The sequence below is a fragment of the Mytilus edulis genome, chromosome 2, assembly GCF_963676685.1.
Source record: "Mytilus edulis chromosome 2, xbMytEdul2.2, whole genome shotgun sequence".
Taxonomy (NCBI): Eukaryota; Metazoa; Mollusca; class Bivalvia; order Mytilida; family Mytilidae; genus Mytilus; species Mytilus edulis.
The window spans coordinates 83,880,718-83,899,865 of record NC_092345.1 but is presented as its reverse complement, the minus strand read 5'-3'; the positions used below and the strand labels follow the sequence as shown (position 1 = coordinate 83,899,865).

The 19,148-nt window shown below is 31.2% G+C and overlaps 1 protein-coding gene across 24 annotated transcripts in view; it reads left to right on the top strand.

Moving 5' to 3' along the window:
- Positions 1 to 19,148, top strand: part of LOC139510331 (5'-AMP-activated protein kinase subunit gamma-1-like) — a 183,020-nt gene that overhangs the window by 150,318 nt on the left and 13,554 nt on the right. For 16 of the 24 annotated variants that reach the window (XM_071296866.1, XM_071296861.1, XM_071296860.1 and 13 more), the window contains 5 exons: positions 8,533 to 8,642; positions 9,394 to 9,423; positions 12,809 to 12,854; positions 13,590 to 13,693; positions 18,921 to 19,002. In XM_071296866.1, the coding sequence (XP_071152967.1) occupies positions 8,533 to 8,642; positions 9,394 to 9,423; positions 12,809 to 12,854; positions 13,590 to 13,693; positions 18,921 to 19,002 (372 nt within the window). The remainder of the gene's footprint in view (positions 1 to 8,532; positions 8,643 to 9,393; positions 9,424 to 12,808; positions 12,855 to 13,589; positions 13,694 to 18,920; positions 19,003 to 19,148) is intronic. The other 8 variants (XM_071296862.1, XM_071296859.1, XM_071296857.1 and 5 more) reach the window with 1 other exon arrangement.

Genomic DNA, 19,148 nt, shown 5'->3' with positions numbered 1-19,148 from the left:
TATGAAGTACATGACATGTCATTAATAGTCTGTATGTTTTGCTGTCATGTTATACCATCAGTAGCTGTGGAGGTTTCATGAGGACAACCAACTTTGTCAAATCAACTACACAGGTCTTAAATGACTGGTCATTTGATTGGCTTCTGTTTCAATTTTTTTTTTTTTTTTAACTAAATATGCCTTTTTCAAAGATTGGTTAAGAAGATAATGACAGAATTTAAGATATCTTTTCCTTCAAGAAGATTCACGATTATAAAATGGAAAACAAGAACTTAAAATATTCAAATTCAGGCTTTAAATAAATAACATCCTATCTGATTGAAACTGGTTAGAAAGCCTTTGACTCTTGTAATGGTTAAGGTGAATTTAAGGGGAAAATGAAGCTTACTTTATAATCCTCATCCCATGATATTTTCTTGCACCTAGCCTAGAGGATCATAGTTAGTTTTTGGCACAGGGGGAGGAGATTTCTGGGGGGTTTCAATTCTGGGGGGTTGGAACCCCCCTTTTTATTGGAAGTTAAATGCATTTGAATGGGGACATATGGTTGGAACCCCCACTTTTGGAAATGGCATCTATCATCAATCTGTCAATGGATGGTTTACATTTTCATTTGGATATCTGAAATAGCAATTCTAATATAACCAAAGACAGATAGTATGTCCATTTTAAGTTCCGATGGAGCTTCATATCTAAGTTCATCCCTACAAAAGTGATGTAAGGTTACTCTTATCAAGAAACATATTCTTGTTAGTTTTATACTCAATACAGTGATGTTTAGTTACTGTCACTAAGTTATTTGTTCCATTTTAGTCTATTTCTCTTAAGTGATGTTTCATTTCTCTCACCCTCTAACAATTATCTTTCTGAGTGCAATTCTCTTCCAGTAATGTTTGGTAACTCTTACAAATGTACCATGTAATATATACCTAAAATATTAGGTATGTATTCCATCTGTTTATTGGGTAGCCACACCAGTTTATATATCTTTTCTTATCTCTTTCTAGGAGCATGTCCTCTAGTTTTGGTTACCCTGTTCAGATATAAACGTAATGACAACATATGTCATGGGGTCACCTTCATTGTCAGTTTTATGTAGATATGATTACTTATTAAATATTTTACCTTATTTATTACAACCCCATGTAAGATGACAAGTACTTTTACAACTTCTGTCTTCATTCAACTATTGTTGTAAGTTTATTTTCATTATTATACTACCAAAATAAAAATATAAGAACGAAACTGCACCATCATGTTGGCAAATAAAAGAATGAGACTGTACCATCAAGTTGGCAAATTAAAGAATGAGACCAGTGGCGGAACCAGAACTTTGCCTAAGGGGGGGGGGGGGGGGGCGCTGACTGACCTAAGGTGGGGCCCGCTCCAGTCATGCTTCAGTGATTCCCTATATAATCAACCAAATTTTTCCCACGAAAGGTGGGGCCTGGGCCCCCCCAGGGCCCCCCCCCCCCTGGATCCGCCTATGGAGACTACCATCACTTTGGAAATAAAAGAATTAGAATTTACCATCATTTTGGCTAATAAAGGAATGAGACTGTATCATCATTTTGATAAATAAAAGAACGAGACTGTACCATCATTTTGGCAAATAAAAGAATGAAACTACAATAATTTTGGCAAATAAAAGAAGGAGACTGTACCATCATTTTGGCAAATAAAAGAATGAGACTGTACCATCATTTTGTCAAATAAAAGGATTAGACTAACATCTTGTTGGCAAATAAAAAAATGAGACTGCCATCATTTTGGCAAATAAAAGAATGAGACTGTAGCATCATTTTGGCAAATAAAAGAATGAGACTATCATCATGTAGGCAAACAAAATAATGAGAATTTACCATCATTTTGGCAAATGAAGGAATGAGACTGTATCATCATGTTGGCAAATAAAAGAATGAGAATGTACCATCATTTTGGCAAATAAAAGAATGAGACTGTAGCATCATTTTGGCAAATAAAAGAATGAGATTATACCATCATTTTGGCAGATAAAAGAATGACACTGTACCATCATTTTGGCAAATAAAAGGATGAGACTGTACCATCATTTTGGCAAATAAAAGAATGAAACTGTACCATCATTTTGAAGAATGAGACTATACCATCATTTAGCAAATTAAGAATGAGACTGTACCATCATTTTGGCAAATAAAAGAATAAGACTGTACCATCATTTTGGCAGATTAAAGAATGAGAATGAACCATCATTTTGGCAAATAAAAGAATGAGAGTGTACCATCATTTTGGCAAATAAAAGAATGAGAATTTATCATCATTTTGGCAAATAAAAGAATGAGACTGTATCATCATTTTGGCAAATAAAAGGATGAGACTGTACCATCATTTTGGCAAATAAAAGAATGAGACTGTATCATTATTTTTGCAAATAAAAGGATGAGACTACCATCATTTTGGCAAATTAAAGAATGAGGCTGTATCATCATTTTGGCAAATAAAAGAATGAGACTGTATCATCATTTTGGCAAATAAAAGGATGAGACTGTATCATTATTTTGGCAAATAAAAGAATGAGACTGTACCATCATTTTGGCAAATACAAGAATGAGACTGTACCATCAAACAAAGATCATCATGGCAAATTTGGTAAAAGGCAGTCTTCAAAACACTACACACATACCTAAAGATTGAATAAAACTAAATTTTAACAAAATTGGTGTATGTAAGAGTCAACAGTTTGATACAGAAGTGAAGCTTTTGACTTTTTCTTGATATATTTTTTTCATATTCATTATTTAAGCATCATATTAAATGCATCATGCCTAACCTTGAGACATCACCAAGCTCATTTACTATTGGTACATGTTAATTCTCAAACTTGACATAATGGTTAATTTGATAATAGGTTCAGTTGTTTATTGATAGAAGTGGCAACTCAAACACAGGCAAATGAAATTCACAAAATGCTACAATGAGCACTATTAAAACTCTAAAGCAAAATAAATATAAAACCCTTTTAAACCAAATTATTGTGCATAACAGCACTGGCTTCTAATGGCTAATAGTCTACCAATAGTAGCACAGACCCAATTTAACTTGATGCATTACATGGGGATGTTATTTCAATTTGTCATATCTACATTAGTCTGTCAATTTTTGTTTTTAGTCAACAATCTTTTTTTCTTGGCTTACCTTGACCTTAAGAATTTACAACTTTGATTAAGGACAGTAACAAACCCATAAACAAGATATTATTATAGAAGTTGTTACTATTGGAAAGTCATCAGCACTGCTGGTAGGTACATAGTTACATTGTGAAAAGAGGTGACTTTCTTTCTTCAGCTTAAAAACAATATGTTTTTCATTCCAAACTTCCCCTATTGAAAACTTGTAAAAGGAGGGAGAGCAATTGGCCGTTTCATAATCTAATGCATCCTGGGTAATATTTTCAAAAGCGTACACCAAAGCGTTTTGATTGGTTTAAAACGTTATAAACAATGGAAATTCAACCAATGACGTAACGTTATTTTCACTTTGGGGTACGAACAATGAAATTACCCATGATGCTTTAGATTCTGAAACGGCCAATTACATGCTCTTGTTTCTGTCAAAACCACACGTTTTTTTATTGAAAACAGAAAACCTACTTTGGAAAATGAACTTAAGAACCAGGGCTAGAATATTCCTGTGGTCTATTTTAACAGTAGATGATTTTTAACTGAGTTCTATGTTCTTTTCTTTTTTGCCAATCAAATGAAGCTTCTCAGTCTTTTTTGCACTGATCAATCCAAGAACCCCACACAGAGCCTCATTAAATTACTGTTCAAGTCTTTCTCAACTGTTGTTATGATCTAAATTTAGAAATCAGTGTGTCATTAAATAGGTGTTGGTAAAGTTTAAATGTAGCAAGATAAATAAAATATGAGCTGAAGAATCTGCAGAAGTGAGACATCTTGGGCTTGGTTGGCTTTTAGAACAAACTTGGCTGGTCACATGATTTGCTAACCGAGAAATAAAGATTGCTTAGGTCAAGGACATTTAAAAACAGTTGATAACCGGAGCATGTGCTCAAGATGAAAACAACAACATTGGGACTTTTGGTTAAAGATTTAATTTAATTATTTACCAATTTATTATATCATTAATTGATTCTGAGCAGTTAGTTATCTGATTACAGAAGTGTGTCAGAAAGACTAATTGACAAGCTGTGTATTGATAAATTTGTATCCACTTTGAAAGGTGTTGCTGGATTTTTTAAGGTTAAATTTTGTTGAATCCGTTTACTTGCTAAAATGAGCAAGAAGAGGAAACTAAGTTTGAGACTAAAAATAAGTGAGTATATCTGTGAATCAATGATATTGTCAAGTTTGCGAAATAATATTTTTTTTTAGCATTTGCTTTATACATCAATATTAATTTCTAATTTATATGACCATAAAAGTTTTCAACTGAAGTAGGTCATCTGTGACCAATAAACATAAAAATTGAACTGGTTAGAAGTTATTGGTTTTCATACAAATATTCAATTTTAATAGATTGAATGATTTACTTGATGAATGATGCACATTTTTGTCAGCATTTCATATACAAAAAAATGTAGAGTGTAAATGCATATGTATGTAAATTTTGTACATGTATGTGCATACATTTTATTACATCATTGTGATTACTTTCAATTTATAGAGTACATTTTTGCAGGTAATTTTTCTTAATTTCCTGCAAAATAGAAAGTTCATCTTCTTTTCAATGACATTATTATAAGAAAAATCATTGATCTCCGAACTATATAAGTTTACAGTTTATGTCCCATTGTCTATCACACTTTTTGCTTTCTGGATGATTATAATGTACGGCTTGATCATATCTTTTTTAATCTGTACACAATTTCATAGGCCACTAAAATTTACTGGTCAAATTTGGAATTGAAGGTTTTGATACACACGCAGGTATTGACCTTTCAAGAGATGTGCCCCTTAGTTTTCGAAAATATTATAATAATATAATCTCACATAATCTCAGGTGGTTCAATGTATAAGTATAAAAAAAATATGATTTTGATTTCATTTTTAAACAGATTTCTAAAATGTTTAGAAAACCAAGATGAAGAAGCACAGATTCTGCACAAGTGGTTAGCTACTGATGTTTCTTAGAGTCCGCAAATTGTCAAAAAAATATCATTAGAACCTAAGAGCTATGGTTCTGTAGGTACACCAGAGATAAGATAGATATATTGATTGGATGTAAATGTTTTATGCAAATTAGATTTAAGATTATGAACTAATGTACATGTATGCTAATGGCACAAACATTATCATACAGATACTGAAGCTGGAATGGAGTCTGGACTTCATAAATCTTGTATTCTTCATGTTCAAGTAATTCACTTTACTATGAAATGGGAATTATGTAATGATTCTTTATTCACATCTTTCTTACCAACCACATGCTTAGGTATTAAAGGGATTCATATAGTTTAGCTGACAAAGCAGAACATGATAAATAAGTACATATTGTGACCTTTTAATTTATATAGCTATATATTAATAAGTAAAACATGCTGATTAGATAATAAAGCACAAAATTTCTAGTGGCCTAAAAATCTGATTGGGGTCTGCTCACAATGTTGCCTTTAAAGATGGTGTCATAAATCTAAGCATCTTCAGCTTCTCATCTGTTGTATATCTATATATTTAACTCTTGTTATGATTGTATTCTTTAAAGTAAGTTCTCTTTGGATCAGAATTTCTATGTTAATATGAACTATGACTGATACACTCTTTGAAATTGATAAAGCAGGTGCATATTGTGACAAGTCATATGAATATAATCTCAGGTGGTTCAATGTTGTAAGAATCAAATTCCCTATACCTAGTTATTAAAGATGAGGAAGTTGTTTGGCAGCATGGTTAATGATTGATGTTGTAGTAGATTGTAGTAGGATTCTCTGCTGTTGACTGATTTATTTCAGTATGGAATTATCATTAAACAACAGTTATTATCACTTATCCTTATTTCATATACGACCCAGAGGAGGAAGTAAATTCAGTCAGTTATAAGTACATTTCTGTTCCTGGAATTATTTTCCAAAGAATTATGTAATCAGAAAATAAACATATAACAAAGATGAACACAAATGCACAGAAAGACATCACTTGTAACCTACATGTATATACTTAAAGCAGTTGCCCTTGAATTTTCAAGCTCAATTGAGGCTTTATTACTATATATATGTATATATAATTAGAAGATTGTTGGCAATCCTGAATTACCCCTTAGCAAAAAGTTCAGACATAGGATAACCTTTTCATTTATAATGTGTATAAGACTTGTATACTTTTTGCTATGACATATATGTACAAATGACTTTATCTCCTCCATATGTTTGATAAAAGTTCATGGGTAATTTTAAGGGGTACTTGACAATTTATTAAGTACTCTCTCTATCTTAACCTGGTTAGGGTTTTGTCCCTGAACTTATTTGTTTATCAAACTTAATGATTAGTTAATTTTGATTAATCAGTAAGTTTGGTTTCTCTTGGAATTGTGTCAAGGACTGTTGACATTGTGTGAATACAGAAGTTCAGCATGTAAAGTACATGTCTGTCCCATAAGTAACAATAATAGCACTATCCAGCTATAGATTTCTAAACTTGATTATTTTGCCAATAAATATTAAATCTTGTTAAAAATGAAGAAAAGATTTCTCCAATATATCTCACTCCTGAAAATACTGAAAAAAATATATATGTAGAGTTTCTTTTTTGTTACATGTGTGGTTTTCTGCCCTTTTTGTCAATACTCATGTTTACGTCACAAATGTCAAGCAAACAAAATGCAAATATGGATATACTCTTATTAAAGTATTTTCATGTAACATATTAGTGTAGAAATCAAGTTTTTTGTCTGACATTAACAAGTACTTGCTTTAAGATGTTTACTTGCTTAGAGAACATTGAGACCTTGGAAGAGTTTATAAACAGTCAGAAAGTATAACCTTGATATTGTCAACCATTTTACCCAGAGATAACATTATAATAGTCCTGAAATAGCATGACATCTTTAGGTAGAGGGGTGACTGAACTTTGGTATAGAAATTTAAACAGTTTGATGGTTGTGTAATAGGCTGATTGATCATAATTTATCAGTATTTTGCACATTCAATAACAATTATTAAAGTTGTGTCAGATATGTTGCTGAGATATGTTAATTTCTCATACCCTTAAATGTAATGAAGATTTTTAATGTGATAGAAACTGTTTATAAGCAGCTTACTAGTCTCTGTGTGTATGGAGAATGCACTGGTACATGTATTACTGTATACTATTTTGGAGAGAAGATTTCTTTAACTCTGTTTTTGAGAGTAGATCACTTTACCTTGTTTTGGAGACTACACTGGTCTTACTATACAATGTATTGCCATGATGGAGCATACATTTAAATTACTTCATCTGTAGTATAAAAGATGCTTGTCTTGCTATACCCTGTCTTGGATACTCTGGGTTTTTTTTTACAGTATGCTGTATTCACAATTGAAGAGTAGATTACTTAATTTTTATTTGGAGAAACAACAAGTATTGTTTAATACACTGTACTGGATAGTAAATTACTTTACTGTACACTGTATTGGAGAGTAAATTACTTTACTGTACAGTGTATTGGAGAGTAAATAACTTTACTGTACAGTGTATTGGAGAGTAAATTACTTTACTGTACAGTGTATTGGAGAGTAAATTACTTTACTGTACAGTGTATTGGAGAGTAAATTACTTTACTGTACAGTGTATTGGAGAGTAAATTACTTTACTGTACAGTGTATTGGAGAGTAAATTACTTTACTGTACATTGTATTGGAGAGTAAATTTCTTTACTGTACAGTGTATTGGAGAGTAAATTACTTTACTGTACATTGTATTGGAGAGTAAATTTCTTTACTGTACACTGTATTGGAGAGTTAATTACTTTACTGTACTTTGTATTGTAGAGAAAAATACATTCTGTATCTTATATTGGAGAGTAAACTACTTTACTGTAAAAAAAAACAAAAAAAAAACTGTAATGACCTTCGTTTTTAGCTCAACTGGACTTCTGAACCAAGCAAACTTTTTCTCATCATGGCCAAAATCACTAGAAGACTCCTTATAGAAGGGATAATTTTTGTTAACCCTTTTTGTGTCTTGGGCAAAAAGTAAAGAAGATAGTGATAAACATTAAACAGAAAAAATGATCAGCAATACAAAATCAACAAAAAAGTGATTTTTGTTATGAATTTATTCAGTCTACAATGACAATTTGAGAGAGTGTCCATTGTTCAAGATGCACAAAGACCATTGTGAGCGACACCAGCTTTTTAGAGCCAGTAGTTCTGATAGATTTCTTTTGTGCTACAAGTAGGTTTTTGCTTACCTGTAGTATGTTAATTGTTTATTTTCTCACAAACTTCTTTGTACCACCTGGGGTCCTGCACTGAAACAGGTGTTCTACAGTTTTTGTACCAACCAAATATTCACCAATGTTTTCTGTATTTCAAACTGTTATGTTTTTTACTTGTAGTATCACCACTGAAGGCACTGGCAAATAGTCATGAACCAAAGTCAGCACCACCTATCAGGAATCATGAACACACACATGCCATCATTTTCAAACGGGATGATTCTGTTAGGGTTAGTAATTTAGTTACTTAGCATGTTGTTTCCTATAGGCATAATTTCTAGTTATCATATTTGCCATTTTAAGTGCTATGTCTAATAATCATATATTCTAGCTGTATTTAACTTAAAAGTAAGAAAAATGCCTGAAAGCAAATGCTTTTTAACAAATTTAATAATCAAGATTTTCTATAATGGCACTTAATGTGACAAGTATTATTCTAGGAATTGGGTTTATATTTGAAATTTAGCACTGACTTCACAAAATATGCTGGACTCAGACAAATCCAACAAACTAACTGTTGGTCACTCACTCTGACAAATATAGGTCATTATAGATTCACTGTTCTTAATTTCAAAATAGAAAAATTGATTGACCTAAATAATAATAAGGTGCCAATTTAAAAATAAAACAAGTTTCCATATTGGTTTTGTAAAAAAGTAATAAATTAGTTTTTTTGTGGATTTCATTTGGCCTAATAAAAATAATGATAAATAATGACAATATCACCTTATAAGATGGATTGTCAAATATCATTGCAAGATGGAACTGAAAATTTGTATCCAATAGGTTTTTTCATGAAGAAAAAACATGAAGTCGTTTCATTTTATTAAGGACACCATTAATGCAATTATTTTAGACCCCATCCTGAAAACTTTAAATTTTAACCAGTTAATGTACATACTTGCAAGTGAAGAGACTGACTAGCCTTTTCTTAATAAATCATTGACTGTTAAATATGTATATATTGCCTGACCATTGTAGATGCCATACAACGGTTCAATTCACGAGGAGGTAAGGTCATCTGTAGCTATTAACAACCTTGCACCTCTGCTTTCCTCAATACACAACACACTGGCTGGTTTATTGTCGAGCCTTCTACTTTAGTCGAAAAAGCGAGACTAAGCGATCCTACATTCCGTCGTCGTTGTCGGCGTCGTCCACAAATATTCACTCTGTGGTTAAAGTTTTTGAAATTTTAATAACTTTCTTAAACTATACTGAATTTCTACCAAACTTGGACAGAAGCTTGTTTATGATCATAAAAAAGTATCCAGAAGTAAATTTTGTAAAAATAAAATTCCATTTTTTCTGTATTTTACTTATAAATGGACTTAGTTTTTCTGCGAGGAAACATTACATTCACTCTGTGGTTAAAGTTTTTAAAATTCTAATAACTTTCATAAACTATCCTTGATTTGTACCAAACTTGGACAGAAGCTTGTTTATGATCATGAGATAGTATCAAGAAGAAAATTTTGTAAAAATAAATTTCCACTTTTCCGTATTTTACTTATAAATGGACTTAGTTTTTCTGCGAGGAAACATTACATTCACTCTGTGGTTAAAGTTTTTAAAATTTTAATAACTTTCATAAACTATCCTTAATTTGTACCAAACTTGGACAGAAGCTTGTTTATGATCATAAGATAGTATCAAGAAGAAAATTTTGTAAAAATAAATTTCCACTTTTCCGTATTTTACTTATAAATGGACTTAGTTTTTTTGCCAGAAACAAAACATTCACTCTGTGGTTTAAGTTTTTAAAATTTTTATAATGTTCTTAAACTATCCTGGATTTCTACCCTTACGAATTTTTTATCAAGAAATCTGTCCAACATGGAACTTGCAATAGATAGTTTGGTCCTGTGAACATTGGTAGCTTGTCAAGTGAGATTACTGCACTAAAATAGATACAAAAATTATACCGCTGTAGTCCTTTAATGGCCTGGGGAGAACACTGGTTGATAATACATTATAGATTCGGGATAAATATATATATAAAAAAACGTGCATACAGGACTTAGTTAAGTATATATTCATGCATTGGTTTAATAATTTGAATGACATTAAAATACAAGAAACTTGTTTCACATGACTTTAAAACTATAATAGATCGATAGAATTTTTTAAAAGCAAAAATGATCGGTAAGACAAGTTCTACAAATAAGTCCAACATGACTTAAATCTTTAGTCGATTCCATAATGAAATTATTGCCCTTTAAAGATGATTTATCACATTTTTGCCTATCAACATGAAAACTGTAAAGGATGGATAGAAAAGAGCACGAAGATCAGCCAACACATCATATATATATATATATACCTTAAAATAGAAAGAGATACCCCCCTTTTTTGTGACCATTTGTAAATAAAGATTTCCAGAGTTTCTTCCATCAAGATGTGTAACCATATATGTATAAAATAAAAAATAAAAGTTCCCTTATAATAAGTCTTTCCCAGGGGTTGTTTATACCAGCCAGTGTGACTTTTAATGAAGTATATTGTGTATTTGACAAGTAAAATAATAGATATATCTGGCTTTATGTTGCAAGTTTCTCCATGTTGCCAAGTTTGATGTGGCTCCTTATAGCTTGGCAAAGAATTATGTAATGAACAGGTAAAACCAACCATTTGATGTACATTGACATTCATGTGGGCAATGGGAACCTCATAAATGTTCAAAATAATGGAAAAATTGAAGGAGAAAAAAAACAGTTACATTTGTAATACATGTATAATTATTTCTCGATCTTATAATTTTCATCCATACTTAGAAAATAAATATTCTGTCATTTGAAAGCTGATATTCTGTTAGTTGAAAGCTGATAGGTTGTTTACCTTTTGCACAAGACGTAATTAAACGTTGCACGACATTATATAATTTTTTTGTCATTTACATGAATAAAATTTATGTAAATCTGTAATTTATAGTTGCAAGAAGGAAAAATAAGAGAATTTATTGTCATGTACCATGCTTGGTTAACGGAAGTTCACAGCGAAAGCTTGTGACAGGCATTTACAATTAGCATATGTTTGTTACATAACTTTTTTTTCCTGTACTCACATTATAAAAATACTACTAAGAGGTAGCTAAAGGAACTTTTAACAGTGTCATATCTCTTTTCTATACACCATGAAATATATATAAATCACTGTCTACATTATATCATTTCTTATAAACTGTTTTTGTAGACAACTATGTATCCTTTCCTCTGATGCCATTGGTCAAATTTATAGCAATATTTTATGATTAAAATTTGCAATGACAGTTATTTATAGAAATCATTGAAACTAAATATTCTATTTAAATTCAGATTACTCAAATTCAAATGTTGAATTAAAACTTTAGTTTGTCGGTTAAATTAAAAGCAATATATATCTAATTCTGTAACAGGTGATTGTGAGAGTGACCTAGTTCAAAAGAGTAACATATATAGGTAGGGTGACAAATAGACTGACCTATTTAGTATATAAATGGAAATAATTTGACCTTTATTTTTTTTTTATTGAACAGCATTAAAAAATATTCATGGACATGCCTTGGGAAAAATTTAAACTATATTATCTGCTAGGTTGAATATTGCAGTCTATATAGGTCATGTGATCTATTCCTTGGTCTGTTGTTGTTAACTTACACCATACTTGGCCACAGTCATAAGCATCATTAACTGTAATTATTCCAGTTGACCAGCTTATATGTTTATATTCTGATATGGTATATGTCTATTTTTACTATAAATATGATAGAACATTGGGTCAAATGTATAAAATGGTCAAGTCAAGGGATTGACTTGAATGAAATGGTTAGTGCCCTTCACAATTTTCATAAAATTGTTTGAAATATTAAATGATATTAATTTAGCTAGATTATGCTAGTACGTTACTTAGCTTACCCAATAGCTTTAAAATAGATTCCTTGAAAAAGAAATTCACCTATACAACAAGCAAGGTTATTTAAAACAAACTTGTAAAACTGAGTTGATTATGTTATTGTACCAGGTGATCAATACATCCTCGTCAGATCAATTAACAAGATCTTAGACCAATATTATACAGGCTCCTCAGATGCCCTCATGCTCCAAAGGCCATACACCAATATTATATAGGCTACTCAGATTCCTTTATGCTCCAAAGGTCATACACCAATATTACACGACTCATCAGATCCACTTATGCTCCAAGATCTTACACCAATGTTATACAGGCTCATCAGATGCCCTTATGCTCCCATGGTCATACACCAATATCATACAGGCTCCTCAGATGCATTTATGCTCCCAAGATTATACTCAAATATTTTCACAAGATGTTCATCCTAAACAGATCATGATGCTCACCTTTTCTTTATAATTTACATGCTTTAAACATTTGAAATAAACTTATGTTTTTATTTCAGTTTTCATTGGATTCAGATCTAGATAAATTAGATATAGAAGATTTAGGTAAGAATATATGTCATGTTTGTGTAGTATATCAATAACTTTTGGAAGAAAATACAATGGAGGGAAACATCCACCAGCAGTGAAATGAGTATTTTGTCAACTCATCAAAATAAAAATAATAAAAACAGTTGGAAAGCAAAATCAAATACAAAGTGGAAGAACATTGAAAACCTAAAATTCCAAAAAGTTGTTTCAAATCCAAAAGATTTTGTCAACTGTCACCCAAAACTATTACAGTTGTGAATGTCAAACACTCTACAGGAGCTTTAAAAGAAATCCTTCAGTCTCAACTTCTCATGTGTTTATGTAACAACTTTGAGGTACATTTCTTAGTACAGTCAATTCTCAAGATTATCCTTCAGTAATAATGGAATAAGTTAATTCTAAACAAATATTGAGAAAAAACTTTTTAGATCTGATGTCTACAAAAAATCCATCATATGAGTTTATTTTGGTTAACATTTTTTACATAGATTTAACCTCTGATAAATTTGAAAGTAGTAGTACTTTATAATTAATTGTTATAAAACAAATAGGTTATTTTATTTATAAACATAGTTAGATCTTTTAAACAATGCCATTTTTGTGGTAATACATTTCCTGTGTTACATGACATTCAAAGCTCTAAGGCTTAAATGAGTATTTCACTGTCTATTTTTTATTTTTATTGCCTGATCTATTATAGAACAACTGAATTTTTGTATGTTATAGTACATATGATCTTTCTGTTTTCAGATGAAAACACAGAGCAAGCATTTGCAAAGTTCATGCGAGCCCATAAGTGTTATGACCTTATTCCCACTAGTGCCAAACTTGTTATATTTGACACATTATTAAATGTAAGTATTTGATCTATGTCTCGGTGTCACAATGACAGTCTTGCTTGGCTTAAGTTAGGGAGGTTGTGGATAATGTGTATGAGCATTTCTTGTGCCCCATTTTTTCTTTATACTCAATTTGTGTGTTGAAAACAGATGTGGATGCATATTTGTTTCATAGAAACATATTTTGGTCTGGTATCTCTTCTATCCAACAGTTGATCCCTCAACCTTGTAGTTCCCAAAGAAAAAATTGTGTGCTTTAGGTCAGACAACTGACCTTCACTTTTAACCCCTGACTCTCCAAATATTATTTGTTGTCAGTTTAAAAACATTAACTTCCATTCTTTTATTAGACCTTAAAAAACAATTTTAAATGTCTCATATAACTTTTTGTGTAAACTTTTGATTTTTGATTTGATGTCAAATAAATTTGAGGTTTTTCTGGATGTTGGAATATAATGATAAACCATCTCATAAGGATCAGAAAGGGAAATACTTTTGATAGATTCTTGAGTCATAACTTTATATTTATACATTTGTTAAAAATACTTCCAAACTAAAATATAATATGATATAATATGAAAGTACTGTGATGTAATGCATTGGTCCTTGCTGATAACTTTTTATGACCTTCTACAATTTGTATGCTTAATTCAAAGGTTATCTTCATATGATGCAAAACCTTACCCTAAACGTAAACTTCAAATGATTACCCACTATCATTATAGATATTAATACTGTTTTAAGTTTAGTTTTTGCAAGTGCCTGACATTTTCTAACTATAGATAAAGAGATGGATAAATTGTATTTCCAAAAGAGTACCCATAATTAGCAAAGTCAGTATCACCATTAGCACATTAAACATTTACAATATAGATAATACAAAAGAAAAACAGTTCAAATATGGAATATAACATGAGTTAATAATATAACTGGTCAGTGTTTGATGACCATGTACCAGAAGCTGCTATCATGAAATTAGCATTTATGAGTTGAATCCTCCTCGTGACTGTACTATGGACACATTCTTAGTTTTCAGGCCATGACAAATTGCATATGCATGAAATATTTCCTACTGGACATTAAGCAACAAACAATGAATCAAGTCACAAATATATGAACATATTTATTATAGATGTCTGCTCCCATATATACACTTGTGGGCTTAGCCAAGATATTTGTTATAAAAAGAAGGATATGCTCTGTAGAGAAATATCGAGGTTGAAATGAAAAGAAATGATACAGCCCAATTACCTTGTAAACAAAATAGAAATGTTTCTGAATGCCAAGGTTGTTATTACAAAAATTGTTTTCCTTGTAGATAGGTCATGGCAACACTCCAATAGGAATTAATATGATGTTGAAATATGTCTGTAAGATTATTGATTGTTGTAACTAAGTATTTATTTAGAGTAAATGCTGTCTGTAAGTTGTCCTTCATGTAATTTGATGAGGTTGTAATTGACAAAGATCATTTAATATAACTTGATGTACCAGTCTCTGTGATGTGATGTACCAGACTATGTTCTGTGGTTTACAAGTCTCCTGTGTGGCCGACAATGTCTCTTTAACAAGAGTTGTTACATGTTCCTGACTTGACAATTAGCCTCTAGTAGGTTTTGATAGACTTGACTTTGAAAATCTTCTCAAGAACAATTGAATTAATTGGAACCAAACTTGATGTATTTTGTTCCCTTTAAAATCTTAACAAGAGTTGTTTTATTGGTCCAGATATTCAAAATGACTACCAGCATTCAATTAATTTACATTGAAAATTAGGCAAATCAGATTTTTGATTCCCATATTCAAAGTTTAAACATGTGTTCTGTTTATGCAGCAGCATCAACAATGTATAAGGTTGTGATTAGATCAGTTTATGGGGAACCCCTAGTGGTACTGGTCAATTATATTTGGTTTGTAGTTGTATAAGCATTGGCACATCTTATTCCCATGGAGATAATTTGGTCCAACCTTTTCAGTCATGTTCTATTGACTTTGAAACTTTTGCTTTATAATAGTTTGTGATGAAAATATGTTAGGCAACAACTTATGATAAGTCAATGGTATAAGGTATTCAATTTATTTAGTATTTGATAAGAATTATTTGTGATAGATCAATTCTGTTTTCTATAAAGTTGCATTACTATTAATACATTATTAGGCCCTGTCCACCTAAGTCATAGTCCAGTATTGTCCATTAGATTGTCTTTTTCTAATTTTCTGCTGACAAATGAGTCAAATCTCTTTGTCAATGGTATATATTCCACAAAAAAAAAGTTCTGGCAAATTAAGTTAACTGTTCAAGTTGATGATAAAGTCTTAAGGTGACTTTGGGGATCAGAACACAAATATGTTAAGATGACAGTTAACCCCTCATCCAAGCAGTTTGTTCTGCTATCTGTAACTATTGGGCACATAATATTTGGTGATGATGCTATACCTATCAACCTTGACTTCAATTACCTCAGACGTAAAAAAGCAACACATGGCCATATTAGACCAAAAATCAATCTTTCAGTATTTAGTACAAGAAGGCTGAATCAGTTTGATGCTTCTCCTGCTAATTGTCACATAGATATCAAAATTGATTTGTTTGCAGGGTTTTACCAGACCATTGAGAATTAGGTTATTGGGATTTCTTTGTACAAAGTTTGTTAATATTGACTGTTCTAATTGACATGTCTTTGTAGTAGTGCATGATTTGTTCATTAAATTGAAAAATTCATGCAATCAGTTCTGTTAAAACTATTTTAACAGGAAATCTATGCTATCTTAACAATTGATCATCAGTGTAAATAATAGAAATAAGTTAATGATGAGACAACTGTTTTCAGTTTGTTGCATTTCACTCATGTGGATCCAACAGCATAAAATCCGACCTGAAACTTAAAGGGACTTTGGCTTGCAACCTGATGTTTCATTTAAAAGGACATGTGACCTATAGAAATGTTCAAAACCGATAATCCAACCAAATGGGAACTGTACTTGTTGTTGTAAAACTGGACTGGTGACCGAGTTAATATTTAAATGTGAAATTGTGACCTTAAGTGGCTGATAGATACCCTGCTTAAGTCCCATTTCTGAATTAAACTATAACATCTGACAGATTCTATAGAAATTTGCCCCCAAAAAGGACTGTTTATGAATTTCAATTGTGTCAGCTTATTTTTCCTAATGAATATTTATATAAACACCTAGGGACTTTAAATGCATAGTAAATGTTTTGAACTTTTATTTTCAGTCTTATCTGCTAAGTCGCACTTTAAACTGTGCCCATTTAAAGTATTGAATAATTAATAGGTGTCCTACAGTGGATATTCAGCCAATGTAGACACACTATTGATTAACACTCTGATGGTAAATAAAAGTCAAGGGGAGAGTTAGAGAAAATAGCTTTTAATACAATAATTGTTTAAATTTCATTGATTAATTAATAGTTTTATGGGTCTGGCACAAAATGATTTTAATACCATCAGGTAAAATTTAGACTTTGAGAACACTATCAGTTCATCTATAAAGCCTACTGGTTGCTGTGTAAATTATCAGCAAATCATGTTAAATACCCTGTTTACACAACTTCATTTTACACTTGTTTCTACCTGAATTAGGAAATCCAGGTTAAGTAACGATGCTGAAACAAAAAGATGAGTTTTATGTTTTGTATCTGCTATATTGATATGAGTTATTTTCTTCCAACTGACAAAATAAAAGCACAATAATCTGTTATTTAATAATAAGTCCCATCAGTTACCTCATCAACATTTGCTTCAAAGTCATCTGTCTTTGTGTGTTTTCACCAACAGATAAATAATCATAAAGCTATTTGTAGCTTTGAAAAAATTCCTGATTCTCCTGAATCTGGCGAACTTTTCCTTCTCTTTAAATATGAATCTTGCAGCAATTTTTCTCATGTGCGGATGGTTTTCAATTTTACAATATTCTTGTCTATTAAAGTTCAGCTAAAAGCCAAGGTGGGGTGGCGGTCAAGCATGTTTTATAATTTACAATAATATTGGTTCAAGGTGATATATTTTTATACCAGTTTCATTATAAATTATGATGACACAACAAATAGACCCTTGTAACACTGATATGATGAGGTGACAGTTCTGTACTGTATATATTGTCTGAAAATTTCTATGTAAACACCAAAATTTCATATTCAAAACTGTGCCATCTATAAACGACTAAACAAATGTCAATTACTTAGTTATCAGAAATAAGTGAGATAATGAATGCATTTCCACAAGATTAGCCTAAAACTTTACAGTTTACTTCAAATAACACTTGTTTACATTTATATTCCTAAGAAAGGAAGATTTCAACTCCAACTCATTATATAGTTTTTGACTTGACATAATGGATGTGTCAATACAATATATATATATGCACAAACAACCAAAGTAAGCATAAAGTGCAGTATGAACCTTGACATAGATAGATCTAGTTCAGGATGCTCAGCTATATTTATCCTTTATAAAATACTTTTAAGGACGACAGATTTATATTAGTAAATCAACAGTCTTTTTATTTAGAATATGAGTCACTGCTCTGTTGTTTGTACTAACATACAGCTGTTTCATGTACTTGTATTATTTTGCCTGAAAACCGGTTTGAACGAATTTCGTCTAACCTGCAGTTTTGATTGAGGGATAAGTTGTACATTACAGTTTGATTTTAAAATCTGTTTGTAATGTATAAAGTCAGCCAGTAAGTGATATCCATGATGGGTGTATGTTATATCTATTTCTCTGAGTTTGCATTGATTGATAAAGAAATTAATCATAAGAGTTGTTCACTTCAGTATCCCCCAAATATTTTTTGAATTTTTTTTTTTACATCGGATCTAGGGGGTGTTTCAGGGGTTAAAACCCCTCTTTTTTTATGATAATCAATGCTTTTGAAAAGGGGCATATGGTTGGAACACCATCCCTTTTAAAAAAAGGCTAGATCCGCCCTATACATGCTGATCATATAAATAACTTTAGCTTGCAATGCCACACCATCAAAATGTTTGAAAGAGTTTTTTCAAACCATGATGATTAGTTTCTTATACATAAACTGATTAAAAAATGATATCCTATTCCATACTTCAAATGATATGATCACCCATCGAAGTTCCATTGATTCTTCACCAATGTAGGCTGGACAAGCAGTAAGAGTCTGACCCATTGCTTAGTTTATTTTATGTTTGCTTGAATACAGTTTAAACATCTGATGTATATTTCAATCTATCTCATTGCAGGTGAAGAAAGCATTTTTTGCCCTTGTATATAATGGTGTGAGGGCAGCACCTCTCTGGGATAGTACGAAACAAGATTATGTAGGTAAGATGTCACATGATTTAAACAGAAGCTGTGTTTAACAGAGATATATACATTATAATGGTACTTAAAAGGTTAAAATACAACACTCATCACTGAAATAACATGTAGTTAACAAAATTATTAAGAAAGTTGGTTAGAGGATTCTT